The sequence below is a fragment of the Candoia aspera genome, chromosome 2 (assembly GCF_035149785.1).
Source record: "Candoia aspera isolate rCanAsp1 chromosome 2, rCanAsp1.hap2, whole genome shotgun sequence".
NCBI classification, from domain to species: Eukaryota; Metazoa; Chordata; class Lepidosauria; order Squamata; family Boidae; genus Candoia; species Candoia aspera.
This window is the reverse complement of record NC_086154.1, coordinates 237517145-237543020: the sequence shown is the minus strand read 5'-3', so window position 1 is coordinate 237543020 and position 25876 is coordinate 237517145. Positions and strand designations below refer to the sequence as shown.

Genomic DNA, 25876 nt, shown 5'->3' with positions numbered 1-25876 from the left:
GTAGGAAAAATTTAAGTCACAATTATAGGATGAAATAGGCCTGGTATGGCAATAGTACATATGAAAGGACCTGGGTGGCCTTGTTAATCACAGGTTAAACATGAGCCAGCAGTGCAATGCAACCACTAAAAAGTCAAGTGCTATCTAGGGATGCATTAACAGGAGAACAGAGCTCAGATCACAGGAAATAATTGTTTGACTCTGATTTGACCGTGTCCAGTTCTAGGCACCACAGTACAAAAAGGACAGTGACAAATTAGGGAGAGTTCAGAAGAGGGCTACAAATGAGTGAGGGGTATGGAAACCAAGCCCTATGAGGAACAATTAAAGGACTGGGTACATTTGGCTTTTATAAAAGACTAGATGAAGGTTGGACTAGATGAACTTGGCTCTTTGATTCTAAGTGTTCACCTTAGATTCTGTCTCAAAAGTAATGGGAATGGATTATGGAAGCAGTTATTTAAAAAATTACCTGCATTAATCCACAATTCTATCATTGAACTAGCACATCAAAAGAACAGTTGTCAAGGTCATTCTTATTGACCTAAGAAATAATCAGAATTTTAATTCCTCCAAATCAACAAATTAATAATGATTATTCAGTGCATAAAGGTTCTTCTTTTTAGGCTAGTTTCATAAAACCAATTCATGTGGTGATGATTATATAATTTTATTACATATGATTCATCCTTAATACTGTTTAGGAGCATTTTCACCACTTCTGAAAGTGGTGAAAATGACACAAGTATGGCACAAGTATGTGTCATGACACAAGTACATTTTAATAGCTTCAAGAAGGAGAAGCCCATTAAGCAATAGTTATAATCATGTAAAATAATACAATAGCGTGAATCTCAACTACTGCTTTCAGCAACAGTTTCAGATGCCTTTATGCATAGCATAAGGTTTTTTCCTCAGACTTCAGTGATTCAGCCTAATTTGCCTACAAATAAAAATGATAGCCATATGGTCCTCATTCTCTCTGGGTAGGATATCATAGAATCATGGAGTTGGAAGGGACCTTCAAGGTCATCTACTCCTGTTAATAATCTGTTTGGTTTTATCATCTAGCTTACATTTTACCACTTATTAATAAGGATATCATGAACAAATTTGTCAAATGCTTTGCTGAAGTCAAGGTACTCTTGTATCCATCCTGTTCTATTAAATGACTAAGTTTATGGAAAAGAGGAGATAAATTTAGTCTGGCATAATTTGTTCATTACAAACCTAGGCTGGCTCTTGTTAACAGTTGCATTCCTCTCCAAGTGCTCATAAATATGCTGCTTAATGATCTGTTCAAGGACGTTGCCCAATATAGTTTTCAAACTGACAGGTCTGTAGTTTACCAAGTCGTCATTCTCTTTTTTGAAGACAGCGATAATGTTTGCGTTCCTCCAGTCCTCTGAGACTTTGCCAATTCTCCCGGAATTTTCAAAGATACCCTTAGTGATTTACAATAATCTCCACTAGTTCCTTCAGTAACCTATTCATTCAAATTAGCTATGTGATCTTTTACCTTTTCCTTGTCTATCCTGAGCTGCAGCTCTTCCTTCCATTATTGGCACAATGATGGCCAGCTAAGGCTTCTTTTCTCTTCTGAGAGAAAACAGATGTAGAATATAAGTTAAGATATTCTGCCTTATTGCCATCACCGTTGCCAGTTCACTCTTGCTACACTATAGACTTTCCCCCTTCCTTTTATTTCTGACATACCTGAAAAGTGTTTTTTGTTGTTTTGGGCATTTCTCACAAGCCTCAGCTCCTTCTTCATTAGACAATCTCTACGATTTCTGACAACTGCCTTGTGTCATTTTCTGGTTATATGCCCCTCCTTACATTTCCTATATATATCCCTGTTTCCTTTTAGCATTTTAGAAAGCTCTGTGCAAAATGCCCATTGGTTTCTTTAGATATACACAATTTTTTCTTTCTAGTAGGAACTGTTTGCAAGTGTACCATCAGTATCTTGCTTTGCAGGACTTCCCATCCTCCCTAGACTTTTTTCCCAGGACTTCAAATCAGGCCTACCTTTTTTCTGAGTTTATCAAAATCTACTCTTCTGAATCCAAATATACACCTGACTCTTCCCTATTCCTTCTCTCCTAGATATTATGGATAACACAGTCACTTTCTCCCAAGGTTCCAGGCATCCTCACTTCTTCAATCATTTCCTCCCAGTTGGTAAGGATTAGACATTTCTTCCACTTTCAGAAAAATAAAACTGTCAACAAAATATTCAAGGTTTTCTCACAGTGACATTAATCCCCATGTAAATCATTAGGAAGTGATCGTTATTAATGGTTTTGAAGGGCCTCAGCAGCCTATCCATTATATCCTGGGAATGGGTAACTGGAAAACAGTACACTTCCTGCAGTGTCATACCAGGTCTGTGTATAGTAGTCTCAGTTTCTCTGCGCAGGGAATTACACATCACAACATACTCTTTTTTTCTCAAAGTGGTTCTTGCTTTCTTTGACCCACTGGGGCCCAAATATTTTCCACCTTGTTCCATGAAGCCAGAGTTGGTGAGGCATGCTCAGGTAGCTGTAGACTGTCTCTAAGAGCAACAGCCGAATATCAATAGTTGAATTCCAGCAGTATCAAATGCCTTTTAAACTACTTGCTTCTTTGGGTCACATACTTCCAGCAGTCTTCCTTCCTATATTTTCTCGTGTTTTTCTTCTCTGCCTTTTCTGAAGAGCTTTACTTTTCCTGTCCAAGAACTTACCATCTTCCATGATGTTTTTCAGTTAAAAACTCATCAAGACCTTTTATTTTCTCCTCCAATAAGGACACAAGCTTGCACTTCCAGAAGGTATCATTTGGGACCTCTTCAAGCAGGAGGACAAACATTATACATACCTTGCAGATCACCACAGACCTTCTTTTGCTCTCCATGCTGCTTGGAGTTGATTGGCAATCCCCTGCATACTTCCACATAAAACTCCCCAATTTGCTAATTTCAGTCAGATTAATCTCTGGGGAACTAGCTTCCTTTTATGTCCCCTGAAACTGTCTCAACTAGGTCAGCAGCAAATAATCTCTAATCATATACAATGGACCATCAGCAGCTCTTAGAAAACAGCCAGCAGCAGCAATCAGTCAGCTGTTGTAGAGAGGAAGGAAGATGATCGATGCAGATATGCAAGCCCCTTTTGCCTAGGCAATGGAGCCTACATACCTCCGTCAAGCTGGTCTCCCTTACTCAGTACAGTAGTCTCCATTTCCTTGGTTCTTGAACTTTCTTCCTTCTCCTCCTCCTCTCTTTTCTTCCTCTTCCATCTCCTCAGTTGAACTCCCACTCAAAACTCCCATTTTCTCTCCTTTTATACTCACTCAGTGACATAAAGAGCATTATCTCTTTCCAGCATGGTAGGAAATAATTATATTTATTTAAATAACTAGTCTATGTAACTAATCTAAAAGAACAATGTCACACTTGAAACATTTGAAACTAGACTCTTTGTAAAACTCTGAAAGGGCACTATTTTGTGTTTCAAACTTCTGTTATAAACATAATTACTTACCTATGGCAATTATTCTATATATGATGTTTTAATGTAGCAAAATACCTGGGATTGTCCTTGCACACATATGGATAAAACACTCCCTAAAGATCCAGGCATGAGAAAATACTAGCACCTTACCCTCACCCATGTGTTGCAGGTATCATATCACAGAGAAACATATACAGCCAGAATTGTCTTGCTCAGTTTCTCATTTGAACACCTACCACAAGTTGAATCATACAAATCACTCATGCCCTTGTTATCTCCCACACAGGCTAATGCAATGCGCTCTACATGGGGCTACCCTTGAAGAGTATCTGGAAGCTACAGCTGGTCCAGAACACAGCCACGCGGGTTATTTTTGGTGCCCCTAGATTGGCACACATAACACCTCCACTGCGCGAGCTGCACTGGGTACCAGTCTGCTTCTGGGTCCAATTCAAGGTGTTGGTTATTACCTTTAAAGCCCTACATAGCATGGGTCCTGGTTAGCTGAGAGACCGCCTCTTCCCCATTACATCAGCCCATCCCAGCCAATCATGCAGAGAGGTCATGCTGCGGACCCCGTCTACAAAAGAATTTTGTTTGGCGGGGTCCAGGAATTGGGCCTTCTCTGCAGCAGCTCCCACCCTGTGGAACACGCTGCCCCTGGAGGTGAGGTTAGCTCCATCGCTCCTGACCTTCCAGAGGAACCTGAAAACTTGGCTCTGCCATCCTGCTTGGGGCAGAGAAGAGAGTAGCTCTGCTTGGGGATGGCTGGCACCCTAGAGTGCTCCTCGCATACATGGTCTATGTTAGATCTTCCCACTTGGACTTCATTTTTACTGCTGTTTTTATAGTTATTTATTAATGCTGTGTATATTTTTATATATTGTATAGTTTTTATATTTATTGTTTTAAATTGACTACTTTTGTTGTCAGCCGCCCAGAGTCCTTCTGGTGGGAGGAGGTGGGCGGTGACAACTTCGATAAATAAATAAATAATAACAATATAGTATGTAAATTCCTTGAAAAAAACTTTATATGAGAGTGAATAGGAGTCCCTTGTAGGATTCAGCACTTGTGACTTTCTCATTGGATTCTAAGTATATACCAAGTAAAGGTATTCTGGTTTGTGCTTCATCTGAGTTGAACATCCAAAGCATGTTTTTTTAATGAATGTAGATGCCACGGCACGTATTTGGTCCACAAGAGAGCAAGAGAATGTGTATACTGAGAACATGTCCATCTTTGGAGAAGTCTAACATTCGACTCTATTAAATGAGAGGACATTTACGCAAATGCTTCAAAGAAAACTGAGTGCTTTAGCTCACTTCTGCAAATATCTGGAATGCAAATATCAAGTAATAGTTCTGGATCCTCTTTGTTTTTCCTCATATTATTTAGAAGTGAATAATATTTCCTTCCCTTGAAGGGAAGACCTTTAGTATTCATTCTCTCTGCCCCACAAACTATCAAAACTACATATACTTCAAAAAAATTGCAAGCTAATTTGTTGCTACTAACCAGATTAGAAGCTTCCATCTAGAAATCTCTGACGTTTCTATAAAATATTCTAAGTAACAATGACAACATTTTCCAAAAGTAAAAATATTAATTTCCTGGAATTGACTAATGTTATAGTGAGTGGGTGCAGAGTAAATCATTTGTATGTCAAATAATGTGATGGAGAACTCTGATACTACTTTTCAGCAGCATCTCCTAACAAGGCAGGTAAAATAATAATTCCACATTAGTACTGAAAGCCTTCCACATTCACTCTGCTTGCTTAGAAAAAATAAGCAGCACTCAAGAAAGCTTGAGGCATTTAAAAAAAATTGCAGAGAAAAAGTGCAAAATTATGGGAGTCAAACCTATAACAAGATGTTTTCTATTAACAAGTACAATCAACTGATGAAAGCAGAAGAGCGTGTTCATGCCTTACTACAGAGTAGTTGAAACTTGTCCATGGCATAATAACAGAAACACAGTATTATTAAGGAGGGCTAGCAGTCACTGAATTTCAAAGCAGCAATTTGATACCTTCCTCTGCCTATGGTTTCTAGATTTTCTTCAATGAATTCAACAGAAATATTTGAGGATTATTGAAGTTCGGTTGCAGAAAAATGTGGTATTTGTGTGTCTGTGTGTGTTTTGCCATTTTAATTAAATACCATGGATGCTATAGAAGGGAGAGAAATTATTCTGGACCATGAGAAAGACCTTCAATACAATCAGTCATACCAAGTGCTTTGTTAGCCAGCACGAGCACTTTTGTTTGAATTACTTAATTTTTCTTCACAGCATCTCACACACTGCAAGAACATTATAATGCCTTCAGAGCAAAAGCATGGGAAAAAAGCTACATCTGAGAATGTAGACAGTTCTATCTGTTTCCTAAACAGACACGCATCCACATCTAAGATTATACAATGAGACTACATCGAAAGAGCCCATTAAGATTTATATACTTAAAAAGTGAATTAGAAAGATCATTCTGTTTTGTTGATTCTGTGTTTATCAATTCTTACATCACACTTAATCATCTTTTTTGGTCTTCTGAACCTTTCTGTGCCCTGCGAAATCTATAAATAGGATAAAGTAGATTAAGAGACATTTAAACTTACCCCTTTTTCAATGCTCCCAGTTTGGCAAAGAGTACCCTCAGCTGCTGGAATACTGTTGGTAACACAGCGATTACTTTTGCTGAGACACCAAAGCTCTCTACACACTTCCTGGGAAAGAAGGCAGAAGCAAGTTGTTCAGAATAACTGAATAATATGTATTCAATGCTCCTTAAAATATACTTGTGTTGAAAGTCCAAGATAGTGCTCTAGATGCATATAAAAGAAAAGAAAAGAAAAACAAATTGAAATAAATTTTAGAATATTTATTAGGATGAAACAAGTCACACTTTTAAAAAACCAAGTTATATCGTTTTCTGAATAAGTATTCAGTAAAATTGCTTGAATCATTCACCACAAGCCTAATTAATAGTACTGTACATTTCTTTTCAGCCATGTGCAGAAAGTCCGTCATAGTAATACCTCACAGTGCAAATGTCTCATTCATCGCACACAAATCCCAAAATGGGTTGCATGAATTGGCCCTGGATCTATAATATCCTACAAACAAAATATGACATTATGAACATAAATCTTGAATTGTGTACGGAAATAACCTTTCTTCTAGGGAAATTGTTTGCATGATTCACCACAGGTCTCTCATAGGAACAGGAAACTTCCAGGCCTAGAAAAAGAGATTGCCAGTGGGACTGATTACTGCCTTGCCAAGCAATGCATTTTTTAATAATCTTAGATGTAGAAACCACAAATGTTTTCTTAGCCAGGCAGGGCCACTTCATCCCTTTGCTAAAAATGAGATTGAATTCAATCTCATTTGACTGAGTAGGGATTATCTTTAGCCTCACCAGATAAAGAACACTCTTCCACTCTTCTGGATACAGGTCTTAATTCATCATCCCTAAATATAATAGGATACTGATGTAGTGTCAGTGCCTAGGGAAACAGCACTGCATAAAGGAAGTGAAGTAATTCTGTTCCACAGCACAGTTTTGGAGAGAGGAAAGCATTGTGCAAGATTTGTATCTGGTCATAATTATTCTTACTGACCATTTCCTGCAGATTTTCCCAAGAAGTTTAGAAGTACTGCGGAGACCCAGTTTGGTCTAGTGATTAAGGTGCTGAGCTAGAAACCAGGAGACCGAGAGTTCTAGTTCCACCTCCTCACAGGGTTGTTGTTGTGGGGAAAATAGGAGGAGGAAGGAGTATTACGTATGTTCGTCACTTTGAGTTATTTCTAAAAATAATAAAGGCAGGACAGAAAATAAATAAATCTAGCAAATCAGAAAAGAAAAAAAAAAGGCCATCTGCTACTGAGGAGATTTACTTCCCATTATGGTTCCAGCAATAAAGGTCTGGGGAAAAAACTACTGTGAGGCCTTTATAGTATGATCAAACTGGAATAGCAATATTCCATTCACTTCAACTCCTAATTTATTTACATAGAATTCAGAGAATCAAAAGGCATCTATCAGTATAAATCAATATTAAGGGTTTCTAACTAGGGCTACCATGTTTTTCTCTAAGCAAAGCTCCAATGTCTAACAGCAGAAATTCAACAAAAAAGCTTTCACCATATGTGTACTCAACAACAGAGAAAGGTTCTTGTGCTGAATTTTTGTAATCAGGTAACTGTTAAAAGGTATAGTGAAGTCATCAAAATAAATTTAGATAATAGTCTTGACTCAATTCTTTCATCTCAAAATAAGTGGTAATTTAAACTATGTAGAATGCTTCAAACTGTTGTTAGATGGAGTTCAAATTTCATAGGCAAATAATTGTGAAATAACTGAAGGTAGTGTGAATATGCATTTTTTTCTAAAACATTTAAATTTACAGTACTACTTCCTTTCTGTGCTTGCTATGTTCATTTGCATTAGATTTGCAGCTCAAAATTCCTTAAAGGAACTTGGAATTTCAAGAATTTCAAAATCAAAATTAGCTTTTGATATGGAGGTACATGTGGTCACTTCTGCTATTCAGTGGCATATTCATATGGACCTGGTCATGATGAAATAGCCTTATATTTAAGGTTGTCATGACTTTATGCATTATTATTTGTTAAGCCATGACTTACAGCACTCAAAAACATAAAAAATAAACTTTAACAAAAACAACTGTGAATGTGCACAAACAACTGACTTCTGGCCTACATGAGTAATATCTTCTTATTTGTTCCATCAGTCCTCCCCCCACCCCTTTTTTCTATCTTTGGTCATGCATGAATGAATGAATACTTGTAACTGAAGTTTCACATTCTACATTATTAGATTTTATAGTATAATTTTATTTATACATTGGTCATTTAGTGCACTACAGATCAAATACCTAGTTTTTAAATTCACTTATAATTATGGTCCTTCTTTTTTTATCTAATCTTACATTTTAGATCTAGTTTATAGTCTTATTGCTAATAAAGGCAGTGCTGTACTATTTTACTTACACGTAAGTATGTTACATCTACGTGGTTGGATTTTGTCATATTATGCTTTAAGCTGGTCACAGACCAAAATTAAGTTACCTACCTAACTTCTGTAGCCTTCTTTCTATTCTTATGTGAATCATCTACAAGTATCTCCTGCTATTGATCCTCAGGTCCTCATACAGAAAGCTGTGATTGCAACAGAGTTGCTTCCTCTGAACAGTTTATATTTCTATGTTATATGTTCTATATAAGTATCACTTCATTGATTCTTGTGGATATATTAACGCTTTATATTTCTAAAGACTTGTAAAGAGTAATTTTACAGAGAGTGATTGCAAGGAATATTTATTCTCAAGATAGCAGACTTGGATTTTTTTTTTAAGAAAATTGACCTGTGATACATAATTGTAATTTGATCTCCTGAGCAATATACCTCCAAATTCAAACAATCCCATTCAACATTATTTCAACCACTGAAACAATGATGATTATATGAATATAAAAAATTACTGTAATGGAGTTCTGAACCACTTAGCAGAGAGGGGAATGATGGAAAATGTGTCTGAAAGTCAATCAGTGGTTAAAGGTATGTTTGTTTACTATATCACGATGTTCTAACAGAAAGATGTCTTAAAAGGAATTTATAAGTTTGCACAACAAAGTCTATAATATTGGTTAAAATAGGTATGCTCAGGAACTTTGAGTTCTAATGAGTTCCGAAGAAAAACGTTTCAAGAAAATGACAACTGTGGAATTGTGTCAGATGGTTCATGTGGGCCTACTGTTGCCTAATGGCATCCCTTTATCATCTTGACCAAAAGGTTCATTTAAAATATTCAGTGGGTGTTTTAAATAAATTCAGAGCATGTCTAAATTTCATGAACAAAAATTTTGTTAAATAAGATAACAAGGGTGCTGAAAAGTCCATTTCCTTTTTATTCAAAATATCTCCCATGTTGATCTTGTCAGTGGAACAAGTAGAGACATCAGTATTAACTGTGATGACAAGGGTGCAATTTGAGGACCAGGGCTTTACGTAGCCCCAGAAACATTTGGGTCTGGTTGTCAGAGTCCTTCCAGAAATTAACATAAAAGTGTAATATTTAATGTGACAGGTAAAATAATTAAAACAGGGGACTAATTACATAAGTAGTATTTAATAACATTTATTTGAATAAAAATTAAATTACTCAATTTTAGTTTTTGTTATGGCCTCATCCAGTTGCTTATTTTGCTGTACCAACTTTTTGAAATACACTGTAGCTCCCAACTTGCTACTGAAAGTCCTTGGCCTGAAAAATATTGCAAATCCCTGCTTTATTCAGTGCAACATACCTATTACAGAAAGATGTGTTCGTAAGATCTATTATGGTATTTGGTTGCAAATTAAAAAATAAGATTCTTCTGTCATCTGTAAATAAGGTAATGAACTTTTCAGCTTGCCTGATATCATAATTAACTGAATGTTTATTCATGATATTCAACATGATGCTCTGAGTTCATTTAAAGCATCCCACTGAATATTTTAAATGAATCTATTCATTTTATTCAGTGCAAATAAGAGAGATAATTATTAATTTAAAACTACTTCACCATACAATTTGTGTCATTAAAAGGAAAAAGGAGTTATCATTATGTCCTGTCTATCAAGCTAGTACTATAACTGACATCACTTTTTGATAATGTGACTGAGGAGAGGGTACAAGGTGTCCTTAGCACTTATAATGGAAATATACATGGTAACTCACAGCATACTACACAACTGCTGATGATTATTACACCAGTGTTGTATGGCCTTATGTGTAGGACCATTCATTTGCAGCAAGTCGTAAACTGGTGCAGCACTCCCAATTAATTTGCAAGACAATCTAATTCAGGCTGAGTTAAATCTTGCATTTCCTACTAATGTACTAGATTCAAAAGGCAACATGAGCATGTAGTCAAAGCAAGTGGGGTTCAAAGGGCAAAGTGGAAACATGGTCAGTATGAAGCAACAGATTAAAGATTCCAGCAGTCAAGTGCAATACAGTTTGAGGCTCATGAGAATAGGCTTTAATGGGAAGTTTTTCCTGCACTTCATAGCACTTGAATGAAGTCTTAAATGGACATGATCTCAGCCTTTGCCCAAGCACAGCCAATGTCTGTCAATCCTAATTACTGAGCCTGAAACTTCAAGGCCACATACTATTTATGACCTGTGCTATTTACTCTATGAGATTTTCCTTGCAAATGTTAATTCCTCCTCTCTCTGTCCTTGCCTCCTACATGAATCCAATTAGGGTTTTATAGGGAAGGTGGTTTAGTATTGTATTCAAAGTCAGAATCTCTGGTAATTGGGGCTGAAGTAATTCTACCTGGAACAACCCTTTCAGTGGTGTCAGGTTCTGAGCCCTTTCTATTAGCATTGATCACGGAGCTGTATTCATTATATCAGTTTGAAACTGATATAGAAACCCTTCCCTATTCATTTTTTACATCCTTTTTGACATTATAGATCAAGTCATTATATCTCAGCCTGTAATATCCCAAAAAATGTATTGCTCCTTTATCGCATATATAAGCAATCACTATGGAAATAAGTTATAATATTTGATGGATATGACATAGTTAACCTGAGAAATAAGAAATATATACTACACACATTGAAGGTGCTAAACATTACAGTAAATGATGTGATAGATTTAACATCATTGCAGTTTTGTTTTCTGATTAATGTTAGAAACAAAGTGAATTCTGGCAAAGCATCCACGCATCTTTGTTTCTGCCGATGCACTCAGAAATGTTTCCTGCATGATCATATACTCAGTTGCATCAGAAAATAAGGAGATAATTGGGAAAGTCACCAATCTATTAACATTTTTTTCTGCTGTTGCAGATGTTAGACAACACCTATTTGCTTGTTCCTAACAATTAGGTAGCCCAATCAAAGCATTCCGTTTAGTCTAGGCACCATGCCCCACTATACTCTTTTTCAATATGCCAGATTATTTAGGAATTGGGAAGAAATGCTTTCAACTCAGTTCAAAAGAACACTGATCTCTGTAACTGTGTAATGTGTAATAACCTGAATTCACTGCCAGATGAGGTTGTAATAGCTACAGAAGCGTTCCTCCCACTTATGCATAGAACAATAGCTATTTTTAAAAATCTAGCTAATTAAATGTAAGTATGTATAAAATAAGTTGAACTAGCCAACTCTGAAATGTATAGTTTTACATTTCAGCACTTCTATCTGTATCTACTGTTGCAAAACAGAAATTTCTTAGAGTTTTCTATCTCATTCAGCCAGCAAAATGGATAGATTTTAGTTTGCTGGCTGCAGAATGGAGCTGCATCCTGCTTCTTCATCTGAATCACTTAATTTTGCCTGAACCATATTAACTTGCAAGTGGGATAGCGCAGACTGAATCTTTTCATCTAAAGGCTGCAGTTCTCATTTATTTCCATCTTGTTGCTTCCAGCTGCTGCGTTCGATCATGTGAAATGGCATTCGCTGATCCAAAAAGCAGACCCTGCACCTGCGGGAAAACACTAGAATGATGATGATGGTGTTGCTTGCAGTTGCAAATTGATCTGTGAACATGCCTATAACTGTAAATGAGGAAATATATTATATGCTACAATAAGGTTTCTTCTTGTCCTTCCATGACTGCAGTAACAGAATTCATAATAAATAAAGGTAAAAAAGGAAATCTTTCAGAATAATATCTCTGATGAAAATACTGAAGAATTTCTGGTGAAAAGGCTGATATTTCAGAAGAAACTATTGAGAACTATGGTGCATGATCAACAATAGGCAACACAGAGTACAATAACCAAGAATAGGTTATCTTACTATACTGTAAGAAAATACTGTTTGTTCATAAAAGCACCTACTGTATGTCTTCCAAGAAAATGTCACGAAAGCGGTGTCCCCTCAGAGTCAGACATGACTCGGTGCTTGCACAGGGGACCTTTCACCATTTTTCAAGTTGTAAGACTATTAATTGTCAAATGTTAGCATCCAATCCTGTTTCTTGGGTCATCTGAAATGATGTATTGGATCAGAAAGACCAGTAATTATAGCTGTTTCATTTTTCCAGTAGTCTTACTATTGGCCATGTTTTAGTATAATCAAACTTGAGAGAACTCAGAAGTGAGAAGAAGTGGCTGCAGACACCAAAATTATGAATTGTTGAAATAGAACTCAGTTAAAATATTTTTTTTCAGATTCAAATGAATGCCATTATTTTTCAGGATGGTAGCTCTTTGTGAAATAGGATAGAGTTGTTTAATATTCTGCTCAGGAAGTCAATCAGATTTTAAATCATCTACCAGGTTTTTTTCCTAGAGTACACACTACTGTAGTAGATTGGATTTTGCAGTAGTTTAAGTTGCACATAAGAATATTGACTACATTATATTGCTACATTAAATAAAGGGGGACTTAAGGACACAAGGAAGAGAAAAAGACTTGCTTAAGAGGTAATTTTAGCTTTTAAATTCAAATATGTAAACAATTAAATGCAACAATACTAGAAATATTCTAAATTCAGTTGAATTCAATATCCAATATTATTTTTATTCTATTTGATATCTGGTTTAAGTAAACCAAAGTTTTAAAAATTGTTATCTTACCTTTCACAGATAAAAATAAACATTAAAATGGTTATTATTAGATCCAACTTTTAATATATGTGTTAGGAGATAATTGGGAAAGTCACCAATCTGTTCTGCTAAGTGCTAAGTCACCAGTCTAAGTGCTAAGAAAAACACAGAATAATCAAGTATCTTCTTGCATTCTGTTAGATAATGAGGCATTATCTGTTCCTACTTATTTTTAGCTATTATAATAATTGTAACTTAACTAAATTGCTGATCTTACATACAGGACAAAAATCTAGTAGATTTCAGGTCATTGTTGGAACTAGTAGAGTATCGAAGCATGTGTTCATACTTTAGTCATTCAATTTGCTTTTTTTTGTCTGTAAATTATTTTTTATACTATCTGTATTGTAACACATGCTTATATTAACAATAATAATTTATTAAATATGTATCTCAGTTATATCCTTTCTTTCACTAATCTACTATTTAGATTTCCTCCAAAACCAGATTTAAAAAGGTACTCTTGTGCTGACTTGCCACAGATATATTGCATTGCATTATGAAAGGAATTACATTCCTTGATAGTTCTTCCTCATTTCCCCCCTTCCTATCCCAGTTTTTTAAAAAAACAAACAAACAAACCAAAATAAAGCATCTGCTTGTTAAGTCATACAATCATTTAGTTCTAAAACATTTGGAAGCTTGAAAATGAATGTAAGGATTACTTCAAATATCATAAATGATTCTCCCCTTTCTCTGTTTGTCCTGGTCTTAGATCTGAAAATGATCTAGCTACTCTTTATGTAATGGTATGTGGGAATGACCTTGGGAGACAGGGAGAAGAGACGCAGCCAAGGGAATGGTCAGATAAAAGGCAACTTAGCCTGCAGCAGGAATGTGGGTGGGTTAAGTGGCTCAGAAGGGACCCTCCCTAGTTTCTTGGGCTGTGAAGGGGACGGGGAGAAATGTACTTTCAGACTTGCAAGATTGATGTCAGCCTTATGAGGTAAACCAGACAGGAAGCATGACCAGTTTAGCTAATTCTACTTTATTATCTTGCAAGTCTGAAAATACATTTCTCCCTGTCTCCCAAGGTCATCCCCATATACCATTACACTTTTAACTAGTTTTTAAATCTTTTAAATTTGTATTGAACCATCTTGAGCATGCTAGGTATAGAAAAGTAGGACACAAATTAAAATAATAAAGAAGCCAAAAACAAATACCTGCCTTAAAATGTATTATTTAAAAATGTTATTATCTTGTCTATATTCTTATATGAATAAAGATTTATTAAAAAATCTGGATAATTCTATCAGCAATCATGTATCAGTAATAAAACCAAATATTCTTTGCTTCAAAAACCTGTCTATTGAGTTGAGCTCCACTGCTGTCTTATTAGAACTTCAGACAACAAAACTATTTTTTCTACAAAATTTATTTGAATATGAACCAACAAAAAGAGTATTCCAGAGCTAAGAAAATTATCAGCTAGTCATCTATAAATACAATAAACTTGTGTTTTACATAATCACTGAATTGACACGTCCTGGTCATGAGTAAATTCAGTGCTCAGTAGTTACTGTAAGACTATAATAGAATAATTAAGTGGAAGCAAAATATAAGTCAGAATTCATTAAATGGTACAAACAGTATATATTATTTAACCTATCTGAAACCAGAGTTCACTAGGATACTTTCATTTTATAACAATATTAACAATTTTATGTACATTTTGAGCAAAAGACAAGTTTAGAGATAAGTTTAAAATAATAATTGTGGTTCTACCTATTTTGTTTATGTTTATGAATTTGACTTGTTCCCTAAATTCCTTTTATTGTACCAATAACAATTCAATATGACTTCATTTAATAATCTACTATGGAAATAATCTGAGTAAGGCTAGAAAGACCAGGCCCAGAATGACAATGATCAAGAATGCTTACATTTTCAGATTAATATTATGATGCACTATCACCATTCAAAGTAATTTTATCCTTTGGTATTTTCAGTATTAGGTATACATTCACTCACTATCTTCAAACAGATTTTAACCGTGTTCTCTGAGTAATTTAGTTAAAAAATGTGCTGAAGGAAGCAAAATTTGAAACCTAGTAAGTCAGTTCAAAATCAGAACCTGCATTTGTGCATGTAAAACAAACATTTCTCTGAGAAATATGGGCAACTGTAGTAAAAACATAAACTGAAGTTGTAGCCTTTCACAAGATCAAGACAAGATAGATCACAACCTGTAACGGTGTATCTTAGGGCTCCATGACTTCAGTTTGGAATTCGGATGCTTGTATTTGCAGTAAATTAAAGAAAGCTGAACCCATCTAGAGAAAAAAACACAGCAAATCAAATTATCTTTTTTTGCCTTTATATTATATATGATGGAGCCTTTTTCCATAAGTCATGCAGAATTTTACAAGTAGGCATATTGAATAATCTCTAAAGATCCTGCATAATAGTAAAATAACAACACCCCTCTATTTAAATTATTTGCATGATGATCAATATGCTGTATTATTTCCAATATCTAAATTTTAGCAGTCAAAAAGATGTACAAATTTTCATATTCACAATATTAAGAAAATAAGAGGAGAAATACATGATAAAACATAATAGCATTAGAAAACGATTGCAGTTTACTTTTAAAATATCTTAAAGCATTCCTTCAGTATGTGCTAATCTTTAATATGCTGCACCTCTTGATGAGCATTTGTTAAAACAGAGCATTAAAGAAGTACTTGGATTATATTTCCAATTCAGAGCTGCAAAAATATCCAGCTAGTATTTTTCCACCCTCAGTTATTTCATGCTGTTAATTGTGTTTTATATATATGAGGGTGAATATTAAAGATATATGAACCTCAGTTAGATTCAGATAAGCACCCAAAAATCACAAATCTTAATGCTCCATTTTCATAAATGCTCATTATGAAGCGATGCAGCATGTTATCAATTCACACATGCTGAAGGATTTATAGTATCTAATTTTAAATTTTAAATTCCAACTATAAAGTAAATCATATCCTCATCTTATTTTCCTATATATTGGGTGCTTATCTGAACCTTACCAAATCTGTGAACCTCTCAGCTTTTTCTTTCAGGCCCTGAAGACTTATTATAACCTTCCTCAACTAGCATCTGAAACTTAGCCTGCATTATAAGCAACCAACCTATCTTTCTACTTGAATCTTACTGTAATCCAAACTGGTATGATCATTACCAAGGCTCTTTTTCAGACCCTCAGCCATCTATGCATTACATCAGTAGACCTGGCTGGTGCTTTTAAAGATAGCTAAGATAGAAGCAGTAGTGTAGACTGAAGTTCTTTAGTGCAGTCCTAAAGTTCAGAAATAGGAAATAAAAGACAAATAAGAAAAAACTACTAGGCATCAAAAGTCAACACATTATTTTTAATTAATACAATAATTTTAGTAGAAACATACTTCAAAAATGGATCCATAATCTTTTGGCTATGTAGAACTGGCAACAACTTTCCCAAGAACCTGAAAGCAATAGCCAGGAGCATACAATGCAAAAATCTAGACTCTCCATACCGCTTGTATGGGGAAGAGGCAAAGGGAAAGCAAAGAAGATGTGTGACAATTTGTTTCAGAGACTGGGGAAAATATCGGCCTCAACTTTATTGATTGAAGCTAACATGAAATGGTGCAGCATAAACCCAAGATCCAAATACCTGCACTGCCAATTTCCCTGCTGGCTAGGTAACTGGTACTGGCCAGTGAGCTGAGCAACCACTAGGGATAGCAAGTTAATAAGAAAACCTCAATATAAGTTTGTCACATGCTTACTTGTCACTGATCAGTGAAAACAGTCTGTCCCTTATGTCTCCTATATTATCTAGAACCATTAGGCCTTCCTCTGATTTTGACCCTTGCTTAAAAAAACCCTATTCCAGAGTCACAAGGTCTTCAGTAATTCTATATCACCACCGAAAATCTGGACCAACATCCCAGATACCAGCACTGATTTCATAAGTTACAAAGGAAATAGTTGTTGGCAGAGTGCTAGAAAGCATTTGGCCCAGGAGAGATCAGAAAAGTCACACACCAGGCATTTCTATAAAAATAATTTTATTTACAGAAAACAAACATATTTAAAGGCTGTTTGCTGAGAGGAGAGATTTTTCTCAGCTGAATATTCTCTGCAAGCCTACACAGAAGGGAAACTGAAACTAAAACAAGTCCAGGCAAGTTCTTCTCCCCCCCCCCCCCCAGTGCAACAATTAACAACTGAAAAGGGGACAATTAAATTCAACCTCTTCACCTGGCCAAAATGATTAGTTACCATAGTAACCTTAATCTGTAGTAGAACACGTATTAACACTCCCCTTTTTATACTACAGAATAAGACACAAACCAATTTTCTCTGACAACTCTGTATGTCTTTCCATTCACATTATTTTACCATTATCTCCCCTTTGGTTTAACAGAAAGCTACCATCCTTCTTCCTAGGTATTTCCAAACCTAGGTAATTTGTTACAGTTCCAAGGCTTTTTAATGTGAAATGGCTTTTCATGCAGGCTTCAAAATCAAGCCTTTGTTTTTCTGTTGGTGTGAACAGCAGCAAATCATCAACATAAATGCACAGATACATACAGCCTTGTTTGTCTTTCTTCATATATACACATGGATCTGCTTTTCCTTTTTCAAAACCAAAATTCTGCAGTTTTTCATCTAATTTTGGTTCCAGGATCTAGCAGCCTGTTTTTGTCATGAGTAAGGATGGCGAGCAGGGGGCTCCCTCCCAGACTGTTAAGCGCATGCGTAGCACTGAGGAATTGGTGAGCCATTCCAAGAGGCACAGATTGGGACCGCCTTAACCTGTGGGGTTTATATGGCTGGGTTTTCCCACGCTTGTTCAGTTTGTTAGGATTACTGTTATGTATTAGCAATAAAACATTAGAGAACAGTTCCCTGTCTCAGAGTGTTTCCTGGGAGTCAGGACAGTTTTAACCCATAGATTGACTTCTGCAGTTCACAGACCAGATTCTCCCCTTTTTCATAGCCAGGGGGTTGCTGCATGTATAATTTGTGGTCTAAATCACCATAGAGAAATGCAGTTTGAATGTCATAGTGGTGAACTGACATTCCTTTGAATGCAGCAATTTTTAACAGTAATCTAATTGATTCACCTTTAGTAACTGGTGCAAAAGTCTTGTCAAAGTCTAAATCGTTCCTTTGAGTGAACCCTTTTGCAACTAACCTTGCTTTATATTTTTGGATTTTGCCATCAGCATCCCTTTTCAGTTTGAAAACCCACCTACAACCTAGACAGCGTTCATTGGGAGGTAGATTTACCAGTTTCCATGTTTTATTTTCTTTCAAGGATGCTAACTGGCAGAATGCCAATTTTGTGCAATCTCAGGTGGTAAAGCATTCACTTGTTCTAAAGACTCAGGTTCTGTGAATATGTGAAAAGCCTTTACTGTTTCAGCCTGAAAACGTGATGGAGGAACGCCTTTATTACTTCTCTGAGATCTATGAGGTAATACAGGGCTTAAATGTTGACTCCTATCACTTTCCTGAGAAGCATCTGTCTCATCAGACAGATCTTCAGTTTGCTTTTCTGGTTTAATGTCCTCATCAGGCAAAAGATCACCATCAGCAAGTCCTTGCTGTTCTCTTGTGGTGGTCAGATCAACTGGAGAGCTAGAATTTAATCTTCCCCAGTTTTGTTCAGCAAAAGAAGCGCTTTTGCTAATTATTAATTTCTCTTCCATTATGAACCTCTAGCTCCTTTGGCTTTGTTCATAGCCAACAAAGATGGCTTTCTTTGTTGTGGGGCCTCCTTTCCTTCTCTGTTGTTTTGGAATATGAACCCAAGCAGTGCTACCAAACACTCTAAGATGGTTTACCTTTGGTTTCACACCATAAAACAAATGGAATGGAGTGTCCTGAATCACAGTTATACAATCTGTTTTGTACATAAGAGGCAGTAGATATTGCCTCTCCCCAATACTTAAAAGATAAATGTGAATCTTCAAGCATGCATTCCATCGCATTTTGCAAGGTTCTGCCCTTTCTTTCAGCAACACCATTTTGCTGAGGGGTGTAAGGGTTAGAAAGAATTTGTTCTATCCCCTTTTCTACTAGGAACCTTTTGAATTTGTGAGAAAGGTACTCTCCTCCTCTATCACATTGGAGTGCAGATACAGGCCTAGGGAATTTTCCATTTGCCCATGTCACAAAACCTTTAAATTTCTCAAATGCCTCATCTTTATGTTTTAAGATGTAGATAAATGTGTATCTTGAGAAATCATCAATGATGGTCATTGCATACCTTGCTTGTCCAAGACTTGGAGCAAAAGGACCAATAATGTCAGAGTGTACAATTTCCAAAGGTCTAGTTGTAACTCTGTCACTATGCTTACTCACAGGAGCTTTTAGTGTTTTGCATTCTTTGCAAACTACACAATCTAAGTATGTCATAGGGTTTTATCTTTAGGTCAGAACACAGCTGTGGCATTTGTGCTATATACTTGAAATTAGCATGACCAAATCTCCTGTGCATCAGGTGTCATGATATGGAGTGTTGCCAACTGTAGCCTTGCAGCTTGGCTCTCTTGCATTTTGCACAATGTACAAGGAGTCTTTTAATATACCAGTAGCACACAATTTTCCATTTTTACGTATCTCACAACCATTTTTCTTAAATGTTATGATATACCTTGTTGCAGCCATTCAGCACTGGGATTTTGGGGGGTTTGCTCACCAATTGGCAGCCAAAGATTCTCTCTGCGAAGATACATCTCCATCTTCAGGGCCCAATTCAAATAGTTGGTCTCTGATAGGTGCTCCAGAGGCATCGCTGAGGGCTGGGAGGTAGCCATGGCTTCTTCCTTCTTTTGCAAGTCACCTCAGCTGGCTTCTTTGTCCTGTAGACCGACAGTTGCTGGAAAATCTCCAGGTGGCTCCAAAGAAAATCTTCACAGGTCTTTGCTATTTGCCTTTAAATTGTGCATGAGGTGTGGATCTGATCTCTCTATTCTCTCTGGGTTTTACTGGGCTTACTGGGTTTACTGGGCTGTTTACTGGGCCCATAACCTGTTGGCAGAGTGCTAGAAAGCATTTGGCCCAGGAGAGATCAGAAAAGTCACACACCAGGCATTTCTATAAAAATAATTTTATTTACAGAAAACAAACATATTTAAAGGCTGTTTGCTGAGAGGAGAGATTTTTCTCAGCTGCATATTCTCTGCAAGCCTACACAGAAGGGAAACTGAAACTAAAACAAGTCCAGGCAAGTTCTTCTCCCCCCCCCCCCAGTGCAACAATTAACAACTGAAAAGGGGACAATTAAATTCAACCTCTTCACCGGGCCAAAATGATTAGTTACCACAGTAACCTTAATCTGTAGTAGAAAACATATTAACAATAATTTCACCATCAGTTATGTTCATTTAGGAGGTACTAAGTAGGCTGTAGGAGAAGAGAGGTTACTAAAAACTACTTCATTCCTTGTTCTATTTATGGAACTAGTTCAATGGTAGATTGGATACAACCCAATGTTTTATTTTAAAATACATCCCTGTGTATCTGCTTGTGTTTGTGGGTGGAACATTCATAACGTTAGCAGTACAATTAGACATTGAAGTAAGAAATATTGGCCAATAATATCACACCTGAATAGCTTCAATTTCAGATGCCCTTTTGCTTGTTGAATTAAAATTTATACAAAGCTGTCATGTTCTGGAGCATAGATTTCTGTGTGGTCATTTCTCCCTTTCTAAATATTGGATACATGGAGGACTTTATAAGAAAACAGAAAACTAAAATATAGAGAGGCCAGGAATGCTTCTATCTATTCGGTCTGGTATAGAGGAGTACGGAGGTAGTCTTTACAGAAAACATTACAAAAACATCAGCTTAGCCCTGAAAGGGAAGAGGGAGTAAGGGAGAAATTCAAATGCCTTGATTCTCTTGGGTATAAAAAGAAGGGAAAGGGAAACTCTATCAGGCTTTCAAGATTCTGTTATTATACCATATACCAATAAAGAAAGTTACAGCAGTTCCTGCGGGATCTGTTTACTGACCTGGCCTACCTCAAATGACTGACAAGTATTCCGCTGTTTTCAGAATATCTTTACTCATGTTAATTATGTGGAGAAGAATGCTTTTAGGTCTAGCATGCATCTCAATTAATAGGCTTCATAATTTCCCTTGCTTTGCCACTATTGTACTGATTAGGGACTTACAAGCACTTGTAAAATGCCTGACTTTGATAGTTACAGGATTAGCCTCTCTTTCCTGACTTCACTACAAATATATGTATGTTTATAAAAATATATATTTGGAACTAAGAACGATATATGGCTACACACACACACACACCCTACCAATGGTCTATAAAAAGTACTATAAAAGAATTGCAAAATAGAAATACCCAAGCTCTGTTATCAACTTCAGTACTAACTCTAAAGAGCTTTACAGATAATCAAAAGTACTATAAGTCATTAATATACGTGAAGTACTTAGTTCTAAAAATACATTTCACATCTAAGCTGTAAGTCTGTAAATGTGAAGCAAACAAAAAATAAACGTATTTGCTCTTAACCCAATTTTTCTTAACCTAATTTTTCTACATTCCAGGTCTATAAGCATGTTATATATCTCCTATTACATGGGATCTCTCCCTCCCTCACAATTTGTGTTTGATGTATACATGAATACTGAGCACACTGAAAATGATCAGAGAAGTGCTTCAGGTCTTATCTGAGCCGAGAAATTCTGTTTTTCATTCAAGGAAATCCATTTCAGGATTCTGTACCAACCTGAAAAAAGGATGTTTAACCAACAGCACCTTTTTTCAAGCTTGGTGCAAAAGTCAGACCAAGGTTTATCCCATTTAATATGCAGCAGAATACTATGCTTGTATGAGATCTGAAGTAGTTCTTTCATTTTGTTTTTGAAGTTTGAATGCACAGCCCTAATGAATAACATAAAAACATAACATGGTATGGCATGGCATGGCATGGTATGGCACATGACATAGATGGGGTACAACTTTTTTATTTTGCTGTTTTGCTGTATTAAAGGCATTCATTGCATTATTCATTCCTTAAGATCATATAATTTCAGTGCATATTTTTCTTTGAGAAACTTGTAATCAGTAATATAACAGTTATAGCAGCAGTGCTGAAAGTAATGGCTGCTCCTCAAAACCCCCAATGCCGCATTATTATGGGGTAATCCAACAAAAAGCAAAAAACAAAGCAAATCAACCCCCCAGCAACTATAGATGGATTCAAGTGCATCAGGCATGTAAATTATCTTATGTATTAAACTATTCTACATGGAGAAAATCTATCTTTGTGGTCACTAGGAGTCAAAAACAACTTGATGGCACATAATCAATCAGTCAATCAATCAATCAATCAATATTCTATATGAGGGTTTCATAAAAACTCATAGATAGAAGTAAGATCTATATAGGAATTTTACAAGAGGTGAAGAAGTCCTAGTTGCGCTCATAGATTATGCCTAAATAACATAATCAATTTCCCAGGTGATTTTTATCTCTGAATTTCTACAATGAACTGAGTACTAGTTCATATGACTCAATTCATCATTTTTTATTTAAGAATTCTTATGCTTTGTAGCAAATTACTTTGTATAATTAAAATAGCAGATGAAGCAATAACAATAAGCAGCAGGTAAACATTCAACGACTAATCAACAAATTCCAATATTCTGAAAGTGTTTATTTTTAATTGCATCAGATGAATAACAAAGATTTTGTCTGGGACTAAAAAGCAGCAAAGCAGAAGCCAGGAATTCCTTCTCAAGGAAGACGGCATAGCTGGGAAGATATTGCCAAAACAACCTCCTTTCTTATAGGTACAAGCACTATTTCAGACAGAGGCAATTACATTTGGATGGGGGCATTAATCAGTGGCCTTAATTTTGGGGCAGGAAGATTGTTCCTTATATCTGGATACCAAGCCATTTAGGTAACAACATAAACAATTTGGATTGGGCATTTAAGTGAATAAACAGTTACTAAAATCCTAGCAAGGTATGATATGAGTGAGCTATGCCAGTCTTAATTCTAGCCGCTGTGTTTTGTGTTGAAACTTCCTAACTAATTAAAAAAAAATAATGTAATGTCATTTCAAAATAATGAATAATATAATGTCAAAACATCAAGAACTCCAGGAGTAATCAACTGCACCACTAGTCTCCATCCTAAGTATTGCTTCTTCTCCTGAGATAATAGGGTAAAAAACCTTGAATAGAAACTTAGAAAGCAATAGCTGAAGAAAGAAGACATCGGTCTTTGCCCCATGAAACCCCGCAAAAAGAAAACAATCTTCTCTGTCCAACTACGAGGAAACCATATTTCTCTCAGAAGAAAGTACCTACTTGAGCCTGCAAATACTAATCAAGACAAGTCATCATTCCACTCTGGGCAACACCAGTTAAGAATTATCTTTTTTAATCTGTCATTAGTTTAAAAGTAATTGATTAAGAAGGGGAGGCTGTATAGAATTCAGAGCCAATATAGTGTAATAGTTAAGAGTGTCCGTCTAGAACCTGGGAAACCTAGTTTATATCACAAACTATGCATATGACTGGTTAATCTTGTACCAGCTATGAATTCTCAGTCTAACCTATCCCACAAAATTGTTGCAAGGCTAAAATCAGGTAAACATACTGTTTGAGAAGAAGCTATTGAAAAGTATGAGTTTCTTCCTCAAAAGCAATATGTACACTGCTGATTTTTCAGTGCCTACTATACCTTGTATTGATACTTCATGTAATAAAGTTAAATGTCTGCAACCTTCTATTATTAAACATACCTAAAATGGGATAACTAAGAGAAAAGAAAAAGAGCTTATGAAAGAATGTGGACATCAAGAGGAGAAAAACAGAAGCAGGAGAAGAGAAGAAACTTAAACAGAAACAATACAGTCTTTTTGTTGAAAAAATCAAAAGCTAACAGTCAGTCAGCCAACCACAAACAACTTTTAAATCCATTGCTATATGAATTGCCAAAATTCATCCCAAGAATAATATTGTACTTATCACCCTAGGGATATTAAAAATGAATTCCTTTTGTACTGTGGTTCTAAAAGAAGTGATTATTGCAAATGATTAGGTAAATTACTATATATGCAGTTTTTAGACTTGACAAAACATTATCATTCAAAAAATATTTTATTTAAAAAGTATATAAAATAATATGTAACTTGGCAACAAAAAAATCTACAAAATACCATTTTAATACCATTTTCATATTTAAACCCAACTGGTGACAGAATCATTGTAAGTGATGCTTTAGCCTATAAAAACCGCTAAATGCTATTTCAAACTGTTCTTAGGTATTAGTAAAATAACTAAAAGTTTATTTTATATTAATGATTCTTTTATACACTTACTGTATTTGGATGTTGGTTTTTATGCATGTGGAAGCCATCCACAGTTTTTGAGAGGGGCAGCATTTTTAAAATAAATAAAATAAACAATTCTTTTATTAAAGAAGAAAAAAGTAATGGCATATATTCACAACACAACTCAATTAATGTTTAATAAATTTCATTATTATAATGGTTAACAGTAATAATGTTAATTGTATTGTCATTATCACTGTTAATAATGCCATTAGAGGAAGCAAAAAAGTTTAATACATAACATAACTAAAACTGTTGACTATACAAAACGGTTTCATATATAAAGAAAGATGCATCCTGGGGTTTGTACTTGAACATATTATAAATTATGAACTTGTCATTAGCAGCAGTTCTACAAGTAACTGAGGATAAACAGTGAGTGTACTGAGTTAGCTAAAGCTCTAAGATAATCCGGCTGATTTTGAGGAAAAATGCTCAGTTCAAACATTTGGGTATAGAAGATATACAAACAACTCAAACAAAAGATGCAGCATAAATACCTAATGTTTCTTATTTAAAACAATATTACAATCAAATTACTAATGGAAAACTAAGTCACTAGTTATATGTAAACAAACTCTTATGGCATGAAGAAATATATACAAATGACTACTCATGACAGTTAATATAAGGATTTGGCTTCTTACCCCATATTTACACTGGCGTGATGTAGCTCCATATTGGAAGCGACACTGTTCGTCAGCATCATACACCTGACCTGGGGCCACCACAGGATAAAGAAAGTCACGCTTGGGAGGCTCATTATCAAGGCAAGTACCACGGCCTGAACTGTCCAACATAAAAAAATCAGGAATACTATTCCTTAGTAAAAAGATGAAAGATTTATATGATCTGAAAAGGAATCAGAGTATTAATCACGTTCACAGCTAAAATATGTACACGTCTCTTATACAAAGCAGAAGTTTCCAAAAAATGCTGAAGTAATATCTTTATTGTTAAATTAAGAATAAATTACAATTTGTGAGACGATCAGCAGGTTCATCTTCCACAAATGGAAAAGCGGGTACAAACATTAATCTTACGCACAGTGAACAAGCTTTTGGGACCCCTCCTTTCTTATAGGATTACGTCTCAATGTTGTCAAAAGAATTCTCATAAATGTAAGCCTCTGAGGAATGATTTCCTATTATATTTCATTAATGTATAACTTCTCATTTGCAAAGTATTCATAAAAATTGCTATTTTGTTTAGCCCTCAAGCACTGTATGTAGTTGTTCATTAGATTTCTTTTTTACAGATAAAATCTAGTAAAATTACTTTGCTGAAGACCATCAGTGAATTCCTGACCAAGCTTTGAATCCCATCTTAAATTCCAGATTTCTTCCAAACTTTATGTACCACTTTGGC

At 35.6% G+C, this 25876-nt stretch overlaps 1 protein-coding gene across 1 annotated transcript in view; it reads right to left on the bottom strand.

The window, feature by feature from the left end:
* ADAMTS6 (ADAM metallopeptidase with thrombospondin type 1 motif 6) overlaps positions 1-25876 on the bottom strand; it is a 154430-nt gene that overhangs the window by 48963 nt on the left and 79591 nt on the right. Inside the window, exons 11-12 of the mRNA XM_063295602.1 lie at positions 25156-25297; positions 6119-6226 (exon numbers count right to left, since the gene is read on the bottom strand). Coding sequence (XP_063151672.1) covers positions 6119-6226; positions 25156-25297 — 250 coding nt within the window. The remainder of the gene's footprint in view (positions 1-6118; positions 6227-25155; positions 25298-25876) is intronic.